Source organism: Schistocerca americana, chromosome 1, assembly GCF_021461395.2.
Source record: "Schistocerca americana isolate TAMUIC-IGC-003095 chromosome 1, iqSchAmer2.1, whole genome shotgun sequence".
Lineage (NCBI taxonomy): Eukaryota > Metazoa > Arthropoda > Insecta > Orthoptera > Acrididae > Schistocerca > Schistocerca americana.
Genome location: NC_060119.1, coordinates 416,129,224 through 416,155,903, shown reverse-complemented (window position 1 = coordinate 416,155,903; position 26,680 = coordinate 416,129,224). Strand labels below are relative to the sequence as shown.

The 26,680-nt window shown below is 42.1% G+C and overlaps 1 protein-coding gene across 1 annotated transcript in view; it reads right to left on the bottom strand.

Annotated features, from left to right (window-relative positions):
- LOC124555078 (kinesin-like protein KIF12) overlaps positions 1-26,680 on the bottom strand; it is a 653,823-nt gene that overhangs the window by 178,831 nt on the left and 448,312 nt on the right. Inside the window, exon 9 of the mRNA XM_047128907.1 lies at positions 24,857-24,951. Coding sequence (XP_046984863.1) covers positions 24,857-24,951 — 95 coding nt within the window. The remainder of the gene's footprint in view (positions 1-24,856; positions 24,952-26,680) is intronic.

The following is a 26,680-nucleotide window of genomic DNA, read 5'->3' as shown; positions in this document are numbered from 1 at the left end:
GTGTGTGGAGGGGGGGGGGGGTTGGCAGAGGATGAGGGGGGTGGAGGGGACGGCACTGTTTACCCGTTAAGCTACTGTTGACGCCCAAGACTATTGTAAATATAAGCAATACAAATACTATGTACACTGAACGCATTAACGAAAGTTCTAAGATTACTGCTACCGCTAACATTGACCTTACGTCACGAAAAGCAGATTAGGACAGGGAAAGACGGAATTCCTTAGAAAAGAAGTCTACTAATATCTAATAACGGAGAATGTACCTTTGGAATACAGGATTATATGCAATTGAGTATAGACTGTGGGAAAATCAGAAAAGACAATTAAAACGTCTGAGATGCCGTGCTACGGAAGGTTGTTGAAAATTACGTGGATGGATGAGATAAGAAATGAGGAGGTTCTTCGCGGAACGGTGAGGAGACGAAATTGTAGAAAATATTGACAAGAAGAAGGGGCAGCATAACAGGAGATGTGTAAGTCATTAGGGAATAGCTTCCATGGCACTTGATAGAGCTGTAGAGGGTGAACACTGCACCTGTGGGAGAAGACGGATATTGGAATACATCCAACAAATGAGTGTAAGTACTACTCCGAGATAAAGGGGATGGCACAGGAGAAGAATTGGGGGCGGGCTGCGTGAAACCAGCTGAAAACGCCTGGCAAGAAAAATCTTTAGTTATCTAGTCGCTAAGTACCAGTTTCTTCGTGTAATGCGGTTTCAACAACAGGTAACTCCCATACTGATAGACTTCGGTAGTCTGTGAGAATACCAGCCACGTCAGAATGCAGTTTCTGCTTACTGTAGGCGTTGTTAATACGAAGAGGCAGTCTATGAAATTCGTTTACCTTGCTGGATTCACGAAGTGTGGTAAATAAGAAAATGTTAATCGCAATAATAAACAAAAACATACATTTTATGTCGTAAATAAAATATTAAAGAGCTGAAATGAAAACGTTAACTCAAGTACCCAGATGCTCCATTTTGCCTCATATTCCCGATTTTATTTTATATATGTTGTCCAATCGTTAAGTGTTAAGTTTCGCCTAGTAGATGGTCGCACCCATCAATAGGCACCGAGCTACATGGCGTCTCGTCGTCTAGTGTGATGATGGAGAGTAGGATACCTGGCTCCCATCCACGACGTCTGAGTTCCATTCCTGGCACTAGAGCTACAGTTTCGTGCTGTTCATCGTATGCGACTTACCGAGACTTCTAGTAGGACCGTCATCAATGGTAAAACGTCGTCTATGAGTGGGAAAATCAGTATTTTCACACGTCTTACCAGCTTGTTTCATTATGATATTTCGTCATAATTTTTGTGTGAAACACATGATTAAAATTACGTAATGCCTGAGAATCAAATCACTTCTCAATGGAATGGGAAATGGACAACAGACTGAGAAGCTTTATTGTCGGGTGCTACGATTGCGCTCCAGAGGTGTGGGGGAAGGGAGAAAATCGATTTTAGATCTTTCAAAATTAGAGAATTACTTTATTTAAAAGGCGGCTAGCCAATTTCAGTCATCAAGGGATGTTATTCGAGTCACCAAACTCTACAGTAAATTTAGAACCGAGTAAGATCATAAGTGAAGTGCGGTAGGTGTCGTCTCCTGATTTAAAATTCGGTATGTGATATGGTCTGGAGACACCATGTTGAGGCCCACTTCTTGATGAGAACCTGAATCTGCCGGACGTGATACATAGCTCTGATAAATAAGACGTATAGACCGATGAGACAAAACGTGGCGACCAGTAGCTGTAGTTGCGTGTTGATACACCTGTGGAATGCAGTACAGCAGCTGTTTTCCGTGGCATGGATTCGACGAATCCTTAGTGGCTCCCCGGAGATACGTAGCACCAGATGTCTACGCACGGGTCACACAATTCCCGTAAATTACGGGCCGGTGGTTTGTAGGAGCGGTGCTGGCAGCCGATATCGCTACCAGTGCGTCCCACCTCCTGATCAGGCGAATCTGGCTGGCAGATACCTATGTGAGTTCACTGTCATGCCCCTCAAACCACTCTAGCAACATTATGGTTCTGGCACGGTCAGTTATTCTGCTGGAAGATATCATCGCCTTCGGGGAAGACATCACGCGTGAGGGGAAGCAGATGGTTCGCAATTATGATTCAAAATGGTTCAAATGGCTCTGAGCACTATGGGACTTAACTTCTGAGGTCATCAGTCCTCCTAGAACTTAGAACTACTTAAACCTAACTAACCTAAGGACATCACACACATCCATGCCCGAGGCAGGATTCGAACCTGCGACCGTAGCGATCGCGCGGTTCCAGACTGTAGCGCCTAGAACCGCTCGGCCACCCCGGCCGGCTCGCAATTATGTTCACGTAGTCCACAGCTGTCCTGGTGTCTTGAATTGCTACCATGGGTCCATGGAATCCCAGGTGAATGTCTCCCATAGCACAATACTGCCGCCACCGGCGTGCGTGCGTGACGCAGTGGATGTTTCGAGCAGTCAATCGCCTGGATGCTGGCGTATTCAGACACTACCATCGACGAGCAACCTGATTCATCCGACGAGGTGACACGGTTTCTTTGATTCGCGGTCACTGTATTCATAATCCACTATTGTCATAATTGACTATGTCGTTGGATCAATTTGGGAACATGTAAGTGTCGTCTACTGCAGAGTGCCATGTTCGATGGACGGTGTATCTTAAACACTTCTGCCTGCACCAACGTTGTACTATCGGCAGTAGTTGTTGTCGTCGTCATCTTCAGTCCGAAGACTGGTTTGAAGCAGCGCTCCATGCTACTCAATCCTGTGCAAGCCTCTTCATATCCGAGTAACTACTACAACCTACATCCTTTTGAATCTGCTTAGTGTATTCATCTCGTGGTCTCCCTCTACCATTTTTACCCTACACGCTTTCCTCCTGTACTAAATTCGTGATCCCTTGATGCCTCAGAACATGTCCTTACAAACCGATGCCTTCTTCTAGTCAAACTGTGCCACAAATTCCTCTTCTCCCAAATTCTATTCAGTACCTCCCCATTAGTTACGTAATCTACCCATCTAATCTTCAGCGTTCTTCTGTAGCTGTACATTTCAAAAGCTTCTATTCTCTTCTTGTCTAAACCGTTTATCGTCCATGTATTACATTCATATATGGCTACACTCTCGGAAAAGACTTCCTGACGCTTAAATCTATACTCAATGTTAATAAATTTCTCTTCTTCACAAACGCTCTCCTTGCCATCGCCAATCTACATTTTATATCCTCTCTATTTCAACCATTCTGTTATTTTGCTGCCCAAATAGCAAAACTTATCTACTGCTTTAAGGGTCTCATTTCCTAATCTAATTCGCTCAGCATCACCCGACTTAATTCGACTACATTCCATTATCCTCGTTTTGCTGTTGTTGATGTTCATCTTATACCCTCTTTTCAAGACACTGTCCATTCCGTTCGACTATTCTTCCAAGTTCTTTGCAGTCTCTGATAGAATTACGATGTCATCGGCAAACCTCAAGGTTTTTATTTCTTCTCCATGGATTTTAATTCCTACTCCAAATTTTTCTTTGTTTTCCTTCACTGCTTGTTCAATGTACAGATTGAATAACATTGGGGATAGGCTACAACACAGTCTTACTCCATTCTCAACCATTACTTCCCTTTCGTGCCTGTCGACACTTTAGAACTGCCTTCTAGTTTCTGTACAAGTTGTAACTAGTCTTTCGCTCCCTGTATTTTACCCCTGCCACCTCCAGAATTTGAAAGAGTGTCTTCCATTCAACATTCTCAGACGCTTTCTTTGTCGTCATAACTGTAACATATCGCTGCTTCAGAGAAGGAGCCAATCCCTGACGTCCGCGTACTGTGAACGTCCAACATCTCGTCTCCCACACGTGGTTTTACCGTCCTTCTACCACTTTCGACAGGTGATCACAGCAGTAGCAAGCGACCAGCCGAACAGCTTCGCCATTTCCAACATGCTCGTTCCCGGACGCCTGCCCATAAAAATCTCGTCTGTGTCAAAGTAGTTTATGTCACTGGATTTACTCATTCGTGGCCCGTATCGTCGCTAGTTTGAGCTCCCATTCGTTTCTGCTCCGGTCGTATATTTTCCTTACCCTCAACGCCACCACGTAGCACGCAGTATTACGGCAGGCAATAGTAATAATGTTTTGCTTCATCAGTGTAGCTGTTGTGTTGTCGGCCTTGCGTTCCTGCGTGCAACTCATGGCCTTGTAGTTCCGTGTTTAATTATTAGATATAGTTACGTAATAGTTGTAGTAAATAATTGACATCAATGAATATAGGTTGAAAGCCATCTGTTAGACTCTTCTTTCATTTACAGTATAAGTAAGCGAAGTGATAAGTCACTAGGATGGCATGAAGACACTTTATGCTCTGCTCTCATCCACTACGGAAATAATATTTTAGGCTGCACAGTAAAAGAATATCTGTACGGTGCAGTTTGAGTGCACAGTCCTATTGACCGTTCAGCTAACTGGGGCGTGGTTTAAAGTTTGAGTTTGTTTGACCATGGGAATGAGCACACAGAGGTACTCTTCTGCAGTTTCTGGGCCTCTCTAACGCTGCTTTCTCGCATGAACGTGAAGACCTCTTGCAGCTAACGTCGTTTTATTTATTAAGTTTAGATGCTTCTTTCGTGAATGTGCGGAGATATTCAGGTGTTTACGGTGACAGCGTTGCTTGCTAGAGTGCTTTGTCGTAATATTCTATTATCTGATTTTTCAGCTCAACAGATGTGATGCTTTGTGACCAAGTTTAGACCTCTTATTCCAATCGAGGCCTTGTTCATTGTACAAGGAACAATATTGCTCTTTTATTAAGTCATCCGTGGATATAGGTCATGACTCACGTTGTTTTACCACTAATTTAATAAGACGAGTACGATGGGGATTTGATAATATATGGGTTTGTTTCGTTCTGTTTTGATAATATCCGTTACTGTATTCTAGCACGGTTCATTGGAGGACATGTGTAACTTTTGTATTCAGTGTCCACGCTCATTGATTAAATAATAAGAGAACTTCCAAATTTCTTCTTAATAATTTCATCCTAAAGTCATTTATAATAGTTTACAATTCTCATGTGCAATTCCCATGTGCTTCCTTCCCCGTTTTCTACAGTCGTACTTGGTGCGGGCACAATTTGCTGAGTACGCAGAAGTTGAAAATACCGCTTCAGTTGTAAGGTTCCTTTTGTTTACAACACGACCGACTTCGGGCTCTTGTATGCCTATCAACAGGTGTTACAGTGAAAACAAACAAGGGGCCGAAGCTAATCAGTTATGGCAAATGGCTCTGAGCACTATGTGACTTAACTTCTGAGGTCATCAGTCGCCTAGAACTTAGAACTAATTAAACCTAACTAACCTAAGGACATCACACACATCCATGCCCGAGGTAGGATTCGAACCTGCGACCGTAGCGGTTACGCGGTTCCAGACTGAAGCGCCTTTAACCGCACGGCCACACCGGTCGGCGCTAATGAGTTATATGGAACTTCATTTTTGGTTTTTTATGTGTGCTACTGCGTGTAAAAACTATTATTACCTTCGGTCTCTTGTTTTTTTCAGTACAACACTTGATGACGGGCATATAAGATTCCGAAACCTGTCATATTTTAAATAAAAATAACCTTACAACTGAAACGGTATTTTCAACTTCTGCTATAACGCTCAGTTTCGGATGTTCCTCTGACAGGATTGTTTGTTGCCGAATACAATTGACTTCAACGGAAATGCTATCACAAGAGCCGGCCGCTGGTGGCCGAGCGGTTCTAGGCGCTTCAGTCTGGAACCACGCGACCGCTCCGGTCGCAGGTTCGAATCCTGCCTCGGCCATGGATGTGTGTGATGTCCTTAGGTTAGTTAGGTTTAAGTAGTTCTAAGTTCTAGGGGACTGATGACCTGAGATGTTAGGTCCCATAGTGCTCAGAGCCATTTGAACCATTTGAACCTATCACAAGAAATTTGCTATTGGCGGAAAAAAGATATTTCTTTCTTTGCATGGGTATTACAGCTAACATACGGTAAGTTTCTTTATAAGAGAAAACGCACTAACTCGTTGACAATTGCGATAGGAGGACTGAACGTGATGATCGTAATTTTGCACTACATGAACGTGACTGTAACTGTAGTTGTGTTGAAGACGGTTGCTGCGTCTTCATCACTGACGTACCTCGCTGGATGCGGGAAACATGCTACGGCGTGAAACGCCGGGGTCTCGTCATTAGTGTCTACTGCAGCTGGCACGCGTGCATGCATTAGGCGCGCGTGCCGTGATTCGATATGGAATGGCAGAAGGCTTCACATTCTGACAGCAACGGCAAGCGTTTAGCGGGACACGCAGTGTGTTCCCTGTATCTCGGTAATGCGCATGCAGCAACATATCGCGCATCCTAGTTACCGTGGTTACCGCTCTTACAGAGCGTCATGGCTGTGTGAAGTAAGACTTGCGCATGGACTTTTTCGGTATTTGTGACTCACAAACCATGTAATTAAAGACTGTTATATTCCTACGCCGCGTCAAATAAACTACTAAATTTTTTTTCGCGTACATCTACAGCAAAGATTAACATGTCTTCTGAACAAAGAAATATGACGTCACAACTAACACGTAAACCTCCCCTCCCCCCCCCCCCCCTCCCAAAAAAAACGTTAACATAGGATATACAGTTTACATAGATTCTTCTCATATTTCCTAATTTGTTCGCGACATTGATCGCCACATTGAACCTTAGTTTTAATGGATCAGAATGCTAACCCTCCTTTGAAAAGGACAAAAATGGTTCAAGTTTGGCTGTAAACAACAGCGTTTGTGAAAGATGATTAAGTTTACTTTTATTTCTTTGGTTATTGATAAGTGAAATTGTAAAACAAGTGATGTACTGGGTCGAGCCTATTAAATTACTTGCAGAAGTGGTCGTGTTACTATAACGAATTCAAATGGTTGTAACACGGAAACGGTACGTTTCCCATCATGGGTTCAACTTTAAAATATTGTCTACTCAGTCTCCTCTTCAAGTTCTACAAGTTGGCAAGGAGAATTTTAGAGCATCCCGTATAACACAGGTACATAAATACCACTGCAACATGTGTTGGAAAACGTTTCCAAACATTACGGACAATATTTAGATAGAAGTTTTCATTGTTTAATTGCTGTTTTTGACCAATTAATTAAATTCTTCTCATATTTTCACACATAATTTAAATTCAGCCTCAACTACATAATCTGAATGCCACCAGTGGATCATTTTCTGTAAGGCAGATGTGCCACTTGTATGTATCCTTTTTTTTTTTCTGTTTTCTTTTGTCATCAGTCTACTGACTGGTTTGACGCGGCCCGCCACGAATTCCTTTCCTGTACTCTCAAACCATACTGTGTACTCATTAGACTCTTCATCTCAGAGTAGCACTTGCAACCTACGTCCTCAATTATTTGCTTGACGTATTCCAATCTCTGTCTTCCTCTACAGTTTTTGCCCTCTACAGCTCCCTCTAGTACCATGGAAGTCATTCCCTCTTGTCTTAGCAGATGTCCTATCATCCTGTCCCTTCTCCTTATCAGTGTTTTCCACACATTCCTTTCCTCTCCGATTCTGCGTAGAACCTCCTCATTCCTCACCTTATCAGTCCACCTAATTTTCAACATTCGTCTATAGCACCACATCTCAAATGCTTCGATTCTCTTCTGTTCCGGTTTTCCCACAGTCCATGTTTCACCACCATACAATGCTGTACTCCAGACGTACATCCTCAGAAATTTCTTCCTCAAATTAAGGCCGGTATTTGATATTAGTAGACTTCTCTTGGCCAGAAATGCCTTTTTTGCCATAGCGAGTCTGCTTTTGATGTTCTCCTTGCTCCGTCTGCCATTGGTAATTTTACTGCCTAGGTAGCAGAATTCCTTAACTTCATTGACTTCGTGACCATCAATCCTGATAAGTTTCTCGCTGTTCTCATTTCTATTACTTCTCATTACCTTCGTCTTTCTCCGATTTACTCTCAATCCATACTGTGTACTCATTAGACTGTCATTCCGTACAGCAGATCATTTAATTCTTCTTCACTTTCACTCAGGATAGCAATGTCATCAGCGAATCGTATCATTTATATCCTTTCACCTTGTATTTTAATTCCACTCCTGAACCTTCCTTTTATTTCCATCATTGCTTCCTCGATGTACAGATTGAAGAGTAGGGGCGAAAGGCTACAGCCTTGTCTTACACCCTTCTTAATACGAGCACTTCGTTCTTGATCGTCCACTCTTATTATTCCCTCTTGGTTGTTGTACATATTGTATATGACCCGTCTCTCCCTATAGCTTACCCCTACTTTTTTCAGAATCTCGAACAGCTTGCACCATTTTATATTGTCGAACGCTTTTTCCCGGTCGACAAATGCTATGAAAGTGTCATGATTTTTCTTTAGCCTTACTTCCATTATTAGCCGTAACGTCAGAATTGCCTCTCTCGTCCCTTTACGTTTCCTAAAGCCAAACTGATCGTCACCCAGCGCATTCTCAATTTTCTTTTCGATTCTTCTGTATATTATTCTTGTAAGCAGCTTCGATGCATGAGCTGTTGAGCTGATTGTGCGATAATTCTCGCACTTGTCAGCTCTTGCCGTCTTCGGAATGGTGTGGATGATGCTTTTCCGAAAGTCACATGGTATGTCGCCAGACTCATATATTCTACACACAAACGTGAATAGTCGTTTTGTTGCCACTTCCGCCAATGATTTTAGAAATTCTGATGGAATGTTATCCATCCCTTCTGCCTTATTTGACCGTAAGTCCTCCAAAGCTCTCTTAAATTCCGATTCTAATACTGGATCCCCTATCTCTTCTAAATCGACTCCTGTTTCTTCTTCTATCACATCAAACAAATCTTCACCCTCATAGAGGCTTTCAATGTATTCTTTCCACCTATCTGCTCTCTCCTCTGCATTTAACAGTGGAATTCCCGTTGCACTCTTAATGTTACCACCGTTACTTTTAATGTCACTAAAGGTTGTTTTGACTTTCCTGTATGCTGAGTCCGTTCTTCCGACAATCATATCTTTTTCGATGTCTTCATATTTTTCCTGCAGCCATTTCGTCTTAGCTTCCATGCACTTCCTATTTATTTCATTCCTCAGCGACTTGTATTTCTGTATTCCTGATTTTCCCGGAACATGTTTGTACTTGCTCCTTTCATCAATCAACTGAAGTATTTCTTCTGTTACCCATGGTTTCCTCGCAGCTACCTTCTTTGTACCTATGTTTTCCCTCCCAACTTCTGTGATGGCCCTTTTTAGAGATGTCCATTCCTCTTAGACTGTACTGCCTACTGCGCTATTCCTTATTGCTGTACCTATAGCGTTAGAGAACTTCAAACGTAGCTCGTCATTCCTTAGTACTTCCGTATCCCACTTCTTTGCGTATTGATTCTTCCTGACTAATGTCTTAAACTTCAGCCTACTCTTCATCACTACTATATTGTGATCTGAGTCTATATCTGCTTCTGGGTACGCCTTACAATCCAGTATCTGATTTCGGAATCTCTGTCTGACCATGATGTAATCTAATTGAAATCTTCCCGTATCTCCCGGCCTTTTCCAAGTATACTTCCTCCTCTTGTGATTCTTGAACAGGGTATTCGCTATTACTAGCTGAAACTTGTTACAGAACTCATTTAGTCTTTCTCTTCTTTCATTCCTTGTCCCAAGCCCATATTCTCCCGTAACCTTTTCTTCTACTCCTTCCCCTACAACTGCATTCCAGTCGCCCATGACTATTAGATTTTCGTCCACCTTTACATACTGCATTACCCTTTCAATATCCTCATACACTTTCTCTATCTGTTCATCTTCAGTTTGCGACGGTGGCATGTATACCTGAAATATCGTTGTCGGTGTTGGTCTGCTGTCGATTCTGATTAGAACAACCCGGTCACTGAACTGTTCACAGTAACACACCCTCTGCCCTACCTTCCTATTCATAACGAATCCTACACCTGTTATACCATTTTCTGCTGCTGTTGATATTACCCCATACTCATCTGACCAGAAATCCTTCTCTTCCTTCCACTTCACTTCACTGACCCCTACTACATCTAGGTTGAACCTTTGCATTTCCCTTTTCAGATTTTCTAGTTTCCCTACCACGTTCAAGCTTCTGACATTCCACGCCCCGACTCGTAGAACGTTATACTTTCGTTGATTATTCAATCTTTTTCTCATGGTAACCTCCCCCTTGGCATCCTACAGATGTTTAAGGTACAGTTAATGAATATTGCTATCATTTTAAGATTATGAGCGAACTATTCATCCAAAAATGCTATGTTACATATAATATTAATCAGCTTCTCAGTGCACATGTTGTGGTATCTCTAAAGCTATCACATCATGATAAAAAGTTGTAGTTCAGACTGATGAACGATCCTGTCAGTTGTTTGCTGTTGCTGTATGAAAACCCGGGTGGTGTCAATAAAAGAGGGCTGCCGCCTTTGCGTGGGGTAAGTCACTCAGTCACAGGTAGGACAGAGCGGACTGTGGACACTTGTGGTCAGTTATTTTGCTGAGAGTTGAGACTTTAACTCTGGCGTAGCTATGAACTGATACAAGCAGTATGTACTTATGTTTAAAGCGATTTGCAAACCACTAAATTGGGGCTCGAGTTACATTTAGATCGAAATAGCGATAGCAATTAAATCTTCAACAGTCCACTGTTTAATATGTATAACTGTTTAATAAACAGTGGCAATTTTTTATAATTAAACTCGTTGTTGGGTTGCCCCGTTTACACGCAAATCTACAAATCCAACCAAACAGAATTAATTTAAATTTATAGTGAGCGACCATGGGCCTTATGATACAAAAACGAGCGGAAGAAATAATCCACCAGTTGCATTGACCTACAATTTAATGACGTACGGTTGCAAGCTATAGGATTATTCCCATCAGAACCGAAACCAAACCCACATCAACAACTTTAGTTCAGGAATGCTTGATGAAGTAACATGAAAGTCATGAGGAGACACATTGTTTGAAGTCATTTTACGGGTAATTCAGTAGGTGAAAAGAGATAAAATCAAAAAATCATGGATTAGGACGCTATAGTGCAGAATGGAATAGAAGGCAGACTTACAGGTGAATGAAGGATTCAGAACGAGGATGAGAGAGGAAAACGACTGCTTAGGTTGTATAATAAATTTCTGTGTGTTTGCAGCAAATACCTGGTTCAAAAGTCACAAGAGGACCAGATAATTTTGGAAAAGGTCAGTAGGCACAGGAGCATAACATCTTATTTAAATCACGCTGAAGTGAAGATTCCGGAATCAGACATTAGACTGCAAAACATATCCAGGAGAAGATTCAGACTCTTCTAACAATTTTGTAATGATGAAGAGTAGGTTAAGTTTAAAAGCATGGTCAAGAAGAATCAATGAGTAAAGAAATGGGATACTGAGTTACTGAGGAACTGTGATTTATAAATTGCTGGAGGCTGCAGATACTGCGATAAAGGACACTACAGTTTGTAGTTCAGTTCATCTCTAAAAGGGGTCAACACAAAAGCTGCACATACGAATATAGGTGTAGGGAAGGCAACTGCGGAGAAAATTTGGATAACTTCAATTGCTCGACAAATGAAGAAAATAAAAAAAAAACTTTAAAGAGGGGAATGAAATCTAACAATATAAGACACTTGGAAAAGACCCCAACAGGAAGGGCAAGGAAGCTAAAACGATCTGATTACAGGAAAAATGTGAAGTAATCGAAAGTAGTTGGCAGGAAGGATTCATTATACAGAAAAATCAAATCAAATTTTAGAAAATTCAAAGGTGACGACGCCAACGTTAAGAGTTCGAAATGAATTTTACAATTAAGCACAAGGAAGAGAGGGCTTAATTAAAAACAGTAGGGGAGGGTGTTGCACCTGGAGGTCAGTGCTCTCAGATGAGTGTTCTGATCTTGTGACTGACTTTAAAATCGCTTTGAATGAATGTGTACTAGAAACTGCAATTTTCTACTGTTTTTGGTGTTGTGAGACATGAGGTTGTGGTTTATTACGAGTTCCACTTATTTAAGAACTTATAATATTCTATACTAAAACTATCTGGACAATACTGTTAATAATTCAGTTACAGAGTTTTTTGTGAGTAATTACATATTTTTAAAACTAGCTACGCAACATGTGGAAGGTCTTCTACTACGGAACCTGTTATATTCGTGAATGAACTAAGTTTATTTAAAGCGATAACAGTTTTGACAGTCTTGAGATGGAAATTTGTGTTAGTCGGCAATAATTTGTATTTCCAAATGAATTTAACTTGTAACTGGTGTTCGATAATACTTCTTCTTAAATTGATTTCACCTACTGATTACTGGTGTTTAGTAAATCATGTAACACACAAACTACTAAATACATTATTGGCTACATTATTTGGATGCAAAACATTTCAAATTTGATAAAAATATTTGTTTCTAGGTACATAGCTATTTTGTACTTTGAACCCTGTTTCATATTTGGAAAAACTTTTTTATTTTGTAGTAATTTTAGTAATTTCAGGAAAAGACTGCACCACACATAAAGTGAATGCTATTATATCAAAATGGAGTAAGAAAATATATTAAACTTGTGTTACAGGGCTGGCTAGAGGCGAATGTCTGAAAAGTGTTCCAACGTACAGTACCCTCCCAACATTGAGCATTTCTATGATAATGAGGAACAGCCTGCTAATGTAACAGGGGAAGAAACTGTTATCGATTAGAAAACAGGGGATCCAGTATTAGAGCAGGAGTTAGACAGCGCTTTGGATGACTTGCAATAAAGTATGGAGAAGATGTTTACACATTCCCTCGGATTTCGCACAATCACTTACCGAAGCCGCATACAAATAATTGGCCCGCATCTCGTGGTCGTGCGGTAGCGTTCTCGCTTCCCACGCCCGGGTTCCCGGGTTCGATTCCCGGCGGGGTCAGGGATTTTCTCTGCCTCGTGATGGCTGGGTGTTGTGTGCTGTCCTTAGGTTAGTTAGGTTTAAGTAGTTCTAAGTTCTGGGGGACTTATGACCACAGCAGTTGAGTCCCATAGTGCTCAGAGCCATTTGAACCATTTGAACAAATAATTGGTCTAGTTAGTGGGACTGGAAACCTTTGGAAGAACGCTATTCACATAATCCTGAAAATAACAAGGGCATATGAAAGCGAGTATACAGTACAATCAGCTCGAAAGCTCCTGCACCCATGTAGCCTACCATAATAATATACAAAAGAATGGAATGAGACATTGAGAATGTGCTAGATGACGACCAGTTTGGCTTTAGGAAACGTAAAGGCAGGAGAGTCAGATCTGACATTCTGCTTGGTAATAGTAGTAGGGGAAAGTTCGTACCACCCTAAGTTGCATTGTTGCCAAATTTATTCAAGATGGCGGATCCAAGATGGTAGCGATAGATGTGGCAATGTCGCAATGACGCCATGGTGGAATGTTCAAATTTGCTGGGAAAATAGGTCACTTGGGCTACCTCCACTTACCTAAGCCCCCTCAAATACCTCCTCCCCTTCCCTACCCTCTTCCCAAGAAAATTGCAGGAAATTCAAATTTTGGCATGAAAAAGGTCACTTGCACTATCTTCAGTAACCAAAGAAAGTGGCGGGAAAATGTTGCCTGGATGATAGGTCAATTGGGCTACCTCCACTGACGTAAGTCATCTGACCACTACCTTTTCCTTGGGATTGGCGGGAAAATGACTCAGTCTGTGTCCAGCTGCTGTAGAGGAGGGGGTGTACTTTATTTATTTTCAGTCGGAAGTTGGAATAATTTATTTAGGGTGAGGTTTCACATAGTTTATTTATTACACTGATACAAAACACTCGCCCTGGCATTCTTGTTGTCACAGTTAATAGCCCAGAGGCACTGAAGTACAGACATGCAAACAACTCGTAAATTGTCAAAATAATGCATGTATAACGCTCTGTGAACAGACTCACAAATTGTAAACTGTCGGAATTACGGATTACACAGCCAACAGACCTGCAAACTACTCGTAAATCACCGAAATAATGCAGCACACTGATGTACAGACATGAAAACAACTAAACTGTCAAAATAATGCATGTAAAACAATCTGCAAACACAATCACTGGTTATAAACTGTCGAAATGCACTGCACAGCTTACAGGCCTGTTCAAAAAATAATGCAACAGACACATTCACTATTCATCAAAGTGTCTAAAAATAGTTTCAAATGCTATGCAGACACGCTCACATCGCTTAAACAGCCGAAAATAATGAAGGGTACAAACGCTCATTGGACGTAAAAAACTTTTCGAACTATCAGTAAGAAATTCGACCGCGATGTATCAGTGAACTGTTCCTTACAGAGGCACCAACACGTGCATGCCAGGGTGGTTCAAGCACGCTCGTCTCAAATGCGAGATGTGTCTGGCCGCGCATGTGTTTATCATTGCTGACACATAGCCTTTCTACCTACGGTCCAGCGAAGACCTAATTGCCAAGAGAGAGATGTTTGCCTAGCTGCTCACCATCGCAAGTGCAGCTAGAAGGTTGTCAGTGTCATACTGATATCACAGTAGGAGCTTTTGCAGCTTGTCTGCATGGAAATTCTAGTCCTAACAGGGGCAGTTCATGAAAATAGCCCAACATAACACCAAATGCATTATTCATAGCGATCCTAATGGGACAGCCTGTCCCAAATGTGAGACGCAACTGGCCGCGCACATGTTTACCTGCCCAGCATGGCTGACGCGTCGCGGCAAGATGTTCGCATAGCATAGCCGGAAATTTCGGAGTCCTACAGCTCCTGGTCTGGAGATGTCCTAATGCCACAATGGAGGGTGAGGGACAGCATACCACTGTAGATACCTTGCCCCCATCTTGTTAGAACCATTCTGTAGATGCTCCTACGTCCTGGCACAAAGGATGTCTCGTGAATAAATGGAGCATTCTGATTGGCTCTTTCTGAATTTACCCACCAAATTACTGATGCTGCCGGTGCGTCACTCTGTAAGCCTTTTTTCTGCCGATGAGTTTTTCAAAATGGTTCAAATGACTTAACATCTGAGGTCATCAGTCCCCTAGAACTTAAAACTACTTAAACCTAACTAACCTAAGGACATCACACACATCCATGCCCGAGGCAGGATTCGAACCTGCGACCGTAGCGGTCACGCGGTTCCAGACTGTAGCGCCTAGAACCGCTCGGCCACCCCGACCGGCGATGAGATTTTCAGTGGTAAAACTATTTTGTACAGATCGCCATATTGCCCTGACAATTAAAGCTTGAAAAAGTGGTCTACAGATCGTCAAATATGGGAATACACTTCCTCAATTACACTGCTCTGTCGCTAGGATGGACGCTTGAATATTTCAGTGTGAAATCGATCTCCAACCAGGCTAAGTATCACCACATACTGTATCGATGTAATAAACAAGCAATTTGTATCCTGCGCCATACAAAATCATCACTTCTGCATCCTCCATATAGCTAGAGACCGCTAGACACTCGTACACATGCCACAAAGACTGTTGTACAAAGGCTGAGTTGGTTCCCCTTGGCACAAAGGTGTCACTGTTTCTAGCCCTGACCTACATGCTTGCTCGCTTTCTACACTCATCACCAGACTCTAGGATTACAAGAACACATTTATGTTCACATGGTTTGCCTGAATACTGAACCATTTACGCGATACTTCTTGATGTCAAGCACATAGCAATATCGCTTGCATAGTAGTATCCCTGGCACAGTATAAGTCCGAAGATATAGACTGGAAATTATTTCTCTAGAAACCCGAAACTTAAGCGAGGTGCAGCGTGCTGTAAACCACTGAGCGACTGAAAACTTATCCTGTCTGTGAAGATCTCTACGTCAAAACTCGAAAAATTGGAGGAAACTGATAATTCCACTCGCCAATACCGACGATGCTGATATAACAGATTCCAAATCATACCTATAATTAATAAAGTCAACTAAGGTGCTTCTCAGGTCTACAGGACCAGCAAATACGTCTTATACCCATCTTTCATCTACTCGATGCGCACACCACGATCGATGTTCTCTCAACCAAATAAAGGCGGGAAATTTGGAGAAGCAGTCAATTGGACTATTTACATGTGTGGGGGTGTGGGGGGGGGGATAATGATCCAGGGCAAACATGTCCATAATGAATCTTCTCAAATTTCCAATGAAAATACACACAATCACGAAAGCTGTCCAACATATACTGAGTATTGGTTCACTATTCATCCATTTAGAGGATGACACGGTTAGGTAGCCTACATTCCTGACCCTAACCAGTCTCAGGCATGGATATGTGTGATGTCCTTAGGATAGTTAGGTTTACGTAGTTCTAAGTTCTAAGGGACTGATGACCTCAGATGTTAAGTCCCATAGTGCTCTGAGCCATTTGACCCTAACCAGACTTTCCATTCGGACGGCTCCCGCCGCTAGCTGGAAACATGAATAATTCTCGCCACAAGCCACCGCTGGCACGTACTCCTCGCACACCAGACAGAATGGTCCGAGGAAACTGGCTACAAATATATTTGATCGCTATACTTACAATTAAATGTGACGATTACGGTCTCATCTGGAGGACATTCGACAATGAACGAAGTATTGGAAATATCCCTTGCTGACAGCTGGGGAATAGTAATATCTGTACCTTTCTTATGACTTGGCATACTTTTCCAAGTAAAAAGTAAAGCTTCCATTCCCTTCGCTATCGCAGTACTCCACATCAAACCGATACCTTCATAACGACTGGACATAGTCATTTTTTTTGCACATGTCAGAGCGCACACACACACACACACACACACACACACACACACACACACACACACACACTTTATAAGCATGATGCTTAAAGTGAACCTATCATGCAATCCCTAGTACTAAGTATAATACTTCACCAGTAACTGATTGCTGGCGATATGAAACAATACTGAGTGAAAATCGGCGATGGTTGGACTAGTATCATAAGTTTTTCCTGTGAGTGGTACCACTGTGTCTTAGAAAGAGAGGCGTAATCGTCTTACGAACCACCAGATGTTCAAAACACAATCGCAATGACCATGTTACTATCAAAATCGATCTTGATTCTATAGACGCTCACAAGTATCGCTAACAATATCCATTATAAAAACTATATAAGCCTTATAAATCGAGGTATGGCATTACCTCCGAATGAAGTGATTTTTTCAGACAAATACCGTGACACTGAATATAGACGGTGATCGCCGGAATGGATAGTATTAGACAAACAGTGCGGCTACACGTCACCAACGGATTTAACCTCGTAATAAAATCACTGAATTTAGAAAGTGTTTCGGCTAAGGAACGCAGTATGAAGCCAGTATTTGCAACTCCTTCATGCTGCCGCCAAATATTTCTCCCGTATTTGTAAAGCACTGTGTCTCAGTTCCACGTCAGAGGTACTGCAATATACGCACTGGGTTATGGGTGATGGTTGATTGAGAAGGATCACAAACAGTAGATGGTGTGCTGATTGAGGTCGTAAGAAATGTACACTAACTTTTCAGATCGCTAGCGCTACACTTTCCGGTAGAAATGCTGTCTGTGATTTGGAATCAAGTCTTTCCATTCAAGCACATACCTGTATTGGATCCTATGGAGAACCTTTTAATGATTACAGCCACTAGTGAATAATATTTCTGGCACTCTCATTTGTCAAAAGAGTCACCTTTTTCGAACCTATCTGCTGCAGTATAATTTTAGATAGCCTCTATGCATCTTGCAACTGCCCCTCAGACTCTGTGCTGCCACCCTGCAGTTTTGTGCATGTGATCGTTGCAATTTAAGTCAGAACTGAGCAGAAGCCAGAGAGAGCTATATCTACCACATTCTGCAGCCCATGTGGAAACAGGCTAAGCTGAGTTAGTGCCACAGGACCTTGTTTTGTCCATTCGAAGGAAAATGGGAACATGTTGTCATAGCTCCGACAGCAGTGTACGATGTGTAAGGTCAGCGCCAAAGGAAACTCGCTCCTGCAACACGAGGTCGTATTAAGACAGTACGAACAGTTATGGTGGTGTTTCTTATCGGGAAAACTAGAAAGACTCAACATCATGTAGGTACTGCAGTCTGTAGCAGATTCGTGTCACTCAGGGTCCATTCACATCTATCACTCCAAAATTCTATCATCGTTATTCCGTACCACCCAACAGAGAAAACTACTACCTGTAAAAGCTCTGCTAACTTCATCCAATAGAGAACTTGACAAGATTTTTACCGCGTCTCTCTCTTCCCATACATCGAAAACAAATAGCATCTGAGTGCCGGAATCGAGAGCATGTAGTTATCCTATTAAATATACAGCTATTGATCCACTGGAGCAGATGGACAGTGATCGAAGTCGCTTGCACAAATCAGTGTAAGGTATCAACGCCCATAATTTATCCGGCAGACTATACCGTCAGTCGCAAGACAGCTCCCTGTGTCGTTGTTTGAAACATTGTTTTCTTTTCTGCTGTAACACACTGTGCACGCTGCCATACATTTTGCTTTTACCATCGTGACTTTGAAGTCTGTGTCAGGTTCTAAACTGACATTAACATGTTCTGATCTCACAGAAAACTAGACGTCGCATGGTGTAAATCATGTTGTTGCTGCTGCTACCACAAAACACACACACACACACACACACACACACACACACTGGATGATTTTAAATAAAAGACAGTCACAACATAAGGTGACTGGAATAGTTTTGCGGTGTTGTGGAGCATTTCCAAACTGCTGTCAGAAGGCGATTGACGACAACTGCATTTAAACTCGTCTCCGCAGTGACAGGATAGTTGATGACTGAGTTTCGTTTCTATTGATTCCTCATATTGCAGTCATCTACCTAATCACTTTTTCGGTGCTAACCATCCCCAGAAGGTGTAGCCCTTCCGCCAATACCCTCCCTCCATCTCAAACAAGCGTTCTCAGTCAATCATTGTATGGTAATCAACAGTGTACCAGTGGATGGATGGGATGGAAAAGACACCGCCGAAGTACTGTAATAATAAGCATCACAGTTGATAGTGCGAAGAGTTTTACAGTAATTTCAGCACTGATCAATAATGAGACAGCATGCTTCCCAATTTCAGTTTCATTGCTAAGCCGCCCCTCCTCTAGTTTGTGAATACCACTGCGAATGTAGATAGATGACTGTGCAGTACGCCAAATTGTAAGTATAGTGATCAAATATATATGTAGCCGGTTTCCTAGGACGATTCTGTCTGGTGTGCGAGGAGTATGTGGTGACGGGGGACCTTTGGCGGGAATGCCTCACGTTTCCAGTTAACGGCAGGAGTCGTCCAAATGGAAAGACCAGTTAGGGTATAGGAACGTAGGAGACTTACCGTGTCATCAACGGCTGAATAGTGATCGCATGTGTTCCCCTTCAAAATTTGTGAAGATTCAATATGGACGTGTGTTTATGCTGGAACATTATTCCCTCCTACGTAAATTGTCCGATTGAATGCTTCTGCAAATTTCCCGCCTTTATTTGGTTGAGAGAACATCGACTGTGGTGTATGTGTGCATCTAGCAGGTGAAAGATGGGTATAAGACACATTTGCTGGTCCTGTAGACATGAGAAGCACCTTAGTTGACTTTGTAAATTATAGGTATGATTTGGAATCTGTTATATTAGCGACATCGGTATTGGCGAGTGGAATTATCAGTTTCGTCCATGCGTGTTTTCACGTAGAGATCTTCACAGACAGGATAAATTTCCAGTCTCTCAGTGGTTTACAGCACGCTGCACCTCGCTGAAGTTTCGGGTTTCTAGAGAAATAATTTCCAGTCTATATCTTCGGACTTATACTGTGCCAGCGATACTGCCATGCAAGCGATATTGCTATGTGCTTGATATAGAGAAGTATCGCGTAAATGGTATAGTATTCTGGCAAACCATGTGAAGATACATGTGTTCCTGTAATCCCAGAGTCTGGAGATGGTTGTAGAAAGCAAGCAAGCAAGTTGGGGCCAGAAACAGTGACACCTTTGTGCCAAGGTGAAACAACCCAGCCTTTGCACAACAGTCTTCGTGGTATATGTACGAGTGTCTAGCGGTCTCTAGCTATATGGAGGATGCAGAAGTGATGATTCTGTATGGCGAAGGATACAAATTGCGTGTTTACTACATCCATACAGTATTTTGGTGTTATAGCCGGTTTGGGGATAGATTTCACACTGAAATAGTCAAGCGTCCATCCTAGAGACAGAGCAGTGTAATTGAGGAAGTGTATTCCCATATTTGACCATCTGTAGACATCTTTTGCAAGGTTTAACTGTCAGTGCAATATGGCGATCTGTTCAAAATAGTTTTACCACTGAAAATCTCGTCTGCAGAAAAAAGGCCGTCAGTGTTCCCACACCGGCAACATCAGTAATTTGGCGAGTAAATTCAGTAAGAGCCAATCAGAATGCTCCATTTCTTCACGAGACAGCCTTTGTGCTGGGATGTAGGAGCAACTACGGTATGGTTCTGACAAGTTGGGGACAAGGTATCTACGGGGGCAAGCTGTCCCTCACCCGCCATTGTGGCATTAGGAAATCTCCAGACCAGTAGCTATAGGACACCGAAAATTCGAGCCATTTTTCTCTTCTTCAGACAGTGATTTGAATTCTGTTAGCGTAATTGTTCTGATTTTCCTGTCTGTGCTGAGACAGTGCTCTCTTTTCAAAGAACAAGAATGCTTACTTCATTAATGGTGTTTTTGCATGCGTGCACATACATGATGATGGCTTCTAGTTGTGAGAATGTTTACCATTTATGAAACGTGTGTCGAACGCTGGACGTCACGTTTTCCAGGAAGGGTAGCACGGGATGCATTGTTAAGACCATCAGGAAGAATGTATACCGTGTTATTCTGGACTATTTTTTTGTAAACAGGTCCTGTTAGGACAAGAATTTCTGTGCAGACAAGCTGAGACATCAGGAAAGCTCCTACATCAACGAAAGCGACAGTTAACTATTTACGTGACACTTTATGATTTCCGAGAGGTAGACTTGGCACTTATTTACATAGACATGTGACATCAGTATAACACTGACAGCCTTTTAGCAGCGCCTGCGAGGGTGAACCACTATGCAAACATCTCGTTCGGCGCTGGATACGCAGCTCTGAAAGCTATACATCAGCCACGGTAAACTTGTGCACGACCAGACGCATCTCGCATATGGGATGGGGTGTCCCATTAGGATCGCTAGGAAGAATGCATCCTTTCATCATCCCACCTTGGAACTCTGTAGGAAACATTTCGCTGATATGTTGCGGTCGAATTTCTTAACGATGTCAGATAGCTGTTTTACATGCATTGAGAGATTTACGAGTAGTTTGCAAGTCTGTAGGCTATGTATTGTGACCCCAAGCACGTCAGAGGGAGTGATTTGTATCAATGCAATAAATAAACTATGTGAAATCCATCCCTAAATAAATTGCTCCAACTTCCCACTGAAATTAAATAAAGTACACTCCTTCCTCTCCAGCAGCCCAGCACAGTCTGAGTCCTTTTCCCGTCAGTTCCAAGGAAGAACTGGTGGTGAGATAACTTTAGGTTATTGGAGGTAGCCCAATTGACCTATTTCAACACCAAAATTTGAACTTACCACCATTTTGTTGGGGAGTGTGGTGGGGAGGGGGGAGGGGGTTAGGTTAGGTTAGTGGAGGTAGCGCAAATGACGTATTTTCCCGCCAAAATTTGCACTTCTCGCCATGACGCCACTGCGACGTTGGCACATCTATCAGCTGCATCTCGGATCCGCCATCTTGAAAAAAATTAGCAACAATGCAGAGTGGGACAACACGAACTTTGCTTACTATTGGTAATGACTTAACAAATACCAAGGTAGGAGACGTTTGAAATCCTTAGAAAATATGTATACACTGTAGCGGAAGACAGATAATATGCAATTTATGAAAGAACAGAAAGAGTAAGAAAGACCAACGACAAGCTCTCGGATTAAATAGAAAGTAAGGCTGAGATGCAATTTTTCTACTCTGTTGTTCAACTTATATGTTGAAGAAGCAATGAAGGAATTAAATTTAAATGTGAGACTAAAATTAAGCCTGAAAGAATGTAAATGTTGTGATTCGCTGATGATGTTGCTATCCTCTGTGGAAGTGCAGAAGGATTAAAGGACCTTGTTGATTGGGATGAACAGTCTGCCGACTACAGAATACGGATCGAGTGTATGCCAAAGAAAGACGAACGTAATGAGGAGCAGCAGAAATGTGGTTAGCAACAAATTCAACAGCAAAATTAGATACCACGCAGTAGATAAAGTGAAAGAGTTCTGCCACCTGGTGAAAGGAGTTAATCAATGCGCCTCTCATGTAGTTGTGTGGTTTTGCTTTACCAAGTTCGACAGAGTATCTTTTATCGTTGTTATGCTTCTTGACAGGGAATCTTCTCTCCACCTGCATTTACCCATATTTCCCATACCAGAGAGAGAGACAGACAGAGATGGCGCTGGGAACAGAGACTAATAGAGTTTTATTTCCATTCCCATTACATTTGACATTCAGTATACTATGTACCATTGCCATCTATCCTTAAACGTGAATGCCACTGGGTAGAATGAAGGTGGGCGTAATTACTAACGCATGCAACTGAGAAAATTCAGGTTGCTTCTGTTGGTATAACTTTGAGGCGAAAGGCTGGGAACGGCAGTCCAGGTCAGTCCAGCCTGGCTGCTGGGGGAGCGTTTACCTGCGCGGGCTTTCGTGTCGGAGGCTCTCACGACCTCACGACTGGCTCTCCCAGGTAACCTGACAAGAAGTACGCTTTGGTCAGAGTATCGAACGTTAAGGAACTGATGGAAAACATTGAGAACGCATAAACCTGCAACGCTTCTCCGGTCTTTTCATTGGAGGAGAAGTCTGGCGCCACAAAAAAAATTCAGTCCCGCCCCTTCAAGGTTTTCGATCTCAATGATTGGAGGCAAGGCAATTTGGATTTTCACCACAAGTTTCCGGGGCGCTGAACAAGGCAGTCACAGTTGACAATTGCTGCTCCTCAAGAATGATGTGCGGTTTTAGTGGACACTTTTGGTCAGGAACTAATTCAGAGTTTTCAAGTTAGGAACTCTATGCAGCGTTATGGATTTTTTGCTTACCCAATCCATTTCCTGCTGAATAATGATGGGTTTAAATTATTTCAATTTGTCTATAATGAACCATAGGATAGATTTCATATGTGATCCATGTCAAATTCTGCTCGAGAGTTCCTTCCTCTTTGTGAGTAAATGTGTTGTTCTGACATGTAGCATGCACATAAACTTCTCCGGAATGTCTGTGTCAGAACGTTTTCTCTTCTCCTGTGTACTCTAATCGTACGCGCCCTGTAAGAAAGAATTGCTGGGATGTATTTAGTAAAGTGGAGTCCCTGATCTATCTTACCTCAGTAGCCAGATTCCCGTTTTCATTAAGATAGGAATTATGGCAAAAAATTCACTTAATAATTACGGAACTTCAGACCAACTGGCACTCAGGGACAGGTAGAGACTAATTCCTCAATAGGAAGCTCGAGATTCAGGAAAGTTCATTTTATAGAGCAAAAGTTCGACTCACCACAGAACTAATTACCAATCTCTCAGTTTTCTATAAGAGTAAGCGGCTTTTGCTTGGAGTGAAACAACGCAATACGAACTAAGCAGAGAGTACATAAAAAGCCGATTAGCACAAGAAAAAAGAACGTTACTTACCCAAAGAAAACTACTGGTATCAAACGTAGAGCTTCAAATGAGGAAATAATTTCTGAGAATGTACGGCAAAATGTCTTATCATATACGTCTGGAGCACAGCAATGAAGTGAATCACGTACTGTGTGGAAACTGGAGAAGTATGTACCGAAGCGTATGCGACCTGATGTTAGAGGGCAGCTGAAAATTAAGTGGACTGATACGGTAAGAAATATGGTTTTTCCAAGAGAATGGGCCAGGAGCGGGAAGTGTGGAAAACACTGACTATAAGGAGGTGCGCTATGGTAAGACGTGTGTTAACACATCACTGGATAACTTCCATGCTATCAAAGGGACTCGAAGAGGGCAAAATGTGAGGGGAAGGCAGGTATTACGATACACATAACACATAATTAAGGGCGTTTGGTGTAATTGTGTTTTGCCGATATACTTTTAAAACAAACTTACTTTAGAGCACATATATGATTTGTATTACACGCTACTAGAAATTGTGGGAGCGAATTAGTGGGCAAGTTTTACCTAGCAATTTGTAACCACGTAACGAAGAAAGCGTACTCGAACAACATTTTTGATTTTCGCGTGCTAATATTGAAGTATGTTAAATGGGTACGTATAGAAATTGCTCAATATGGCGACCATCAAGTTCGTTATAGAAACTTTAATTACACAGCACGTTTCGACATAGCTGTGCAAAACTACCTGGTGTGCAGCAAGTCATTTGTTCCGCAAACAAATCTGCCTCGGACTACAGCAGAATTTAGTGATCAAGACACTTCAAATACAGAGGCACTGCCGGCAACACATTGTCTTCCCTGAAATAGCGTCTGACAGTAGCTGCCAAATGTACGAATCGTTGACGCAGCTTGCAAATAGAGGACATCAGGTCTTCACATCATGTAGACAGTCATTGTAGAGTGCCACAGAGGAAAACTACCTAAAAAAGGTCAGTATCATCGCAAGAGTTTAGAAAGTGTTTTGGATGTTACACTTAAAAGGGTAGTTTCGGATATTTTTTGTGTTAAATTTTACATACTACGTTTTCTCTACAACCTCTAGAAGCCTGCAGTGTGAACTGCTGGACCACCTGTAAAGTCGCAGGTGGGCAATACGTGGCTGAAGTAGTGTGGACTCACCTGCTGGTCTGACGTGATGTGCACCGTCAGGATGGTGTGGCTGCGACTCGAGTACTCGTTCATGTTGTGCCTGCCCACAGACCTGTTCCTCATACCTGAAACAGCGTTTGTTACTATACTTTCCACCCAGGTTCCTTAACTGCGTGTTAACAGTCCTTTGTTTTGTCAATACAACTAAACATGAAATACAGGGTGACCCAAAAGTCCGTCAACGTTTAAAAATTCAATATTTCACTGAATAATGTAGACAGAGAGGTAAAAATTGACGCAATGCTTAAAGTGACATGGGAATTTACTAAAACAAAAAAGTGTACAAAAGACCAAAATATGACGCTTCACATGGTATACAGAAGCAATAATTGTCATAATAACTGTTTTTCAGCGAAGACGGTGTTCCTTGTGACAAATACTCAGCATGTTGAAACTTCCTGGCAGATTAAAACTGTGTGCCCGACTGAGACTCGAACTCGGGACCTTTGTCTTTCGCGGGTAAGTGCTCTACCATCTGAGCTACCGAAGCACGACTCACGCCCGGTCCCCACAGATTCACTTCTGCCAGTATCTCGTCTCCTACCTTCCAAACTTTACAGAAGCTCTCCTGCGCAGGACTTTTGGGTCACCCTGTATTTCGTGTTGCACTATTTGGTTGGATCGTAGACGTTCCACAGAAAGGTAGCAGAAGAGGATCTCTTATGTTCTCAATACATCTATACATGAGTACTCTGTCATATAGGGTGAGCAGTAGTACACAATTATTTACTGACGATGCTGTCAGTAGAAAAGTACCATCATTGGACTATCGTAGAGAAATGCAGAAAGATTGGATAATATTTCCATTCGTTGTAATGAATTTATGGATATGGATAAATTGAAGGTAATGCTTGTAAAAAATAGAAAGAGTTCCAAACTTTTCCATTTACAGATTATTAGTGAACAACTTCAGCATGTCAGATCGTACAATAATTTAAGTGCAATACTGAAAATAAAAATAAAATGGATCGATAATGTAAAACCAGAATTAGGGAAGGCGAATGGAAGGCAGATTTGTTGGTAGGGTTCAGGGAAACTGCAGTGCATTCGTAGAGGTAACCGCACACAAGACGCTAGTACGACCAATTCTAGAGTACTGTTCCAGTGTTTGGAGTTCTTATCAAGTAGGAATTACAACAGACACTGAACGAATTGATAGAAGCGCTGGTAAGATAGTAACAGGTCGGTATAACCCATACGAAAGCGTAACTGAAATTCTCGGTGAACTTAAAGAAATACTTCTGGAAGACAGACAACGTGATTCTCACCTCTTCGGTGAAATTAGAGAATCTGTATCCGAAGAAGACTCTACGACCACTAATTTTCCACCTCCGTATACCTCGTGTAGGCCTCTGGAAAATAAGCTGACAGAGATTAGGCTCGATAAAATGGCTCTGAGCACTATGGGACTCAACTGCTGAGGTCATTAGTCCCCTAGAACTTAGAACTAGTTAAACCTAACTAACCTAAGGACATCACAAACATCCATGCCCGAGGCAGGATTCGAACCTGCGACCGTAGCAGTCTTGCGGTTCCAGACTGCAGCGCTTTTAACCGCACGGCCACTTCGGCCGGCACAGAGATTAGGGTGCGTGCAGAAGCATATAGTCACTCACTTTTCCCTCGCTCAATACGTGAATGGAATAGGACAGAAAATCGTTAATACCTAGCACAATATACACTCTAAGACAACAATAACAAGAAAAAGACACACCACGAAGGAATTATTCGAATGGGATGGAAATCTGTAGATGTTATGTACCCATACAGACAAACAAATCGTACAGTTTCAGA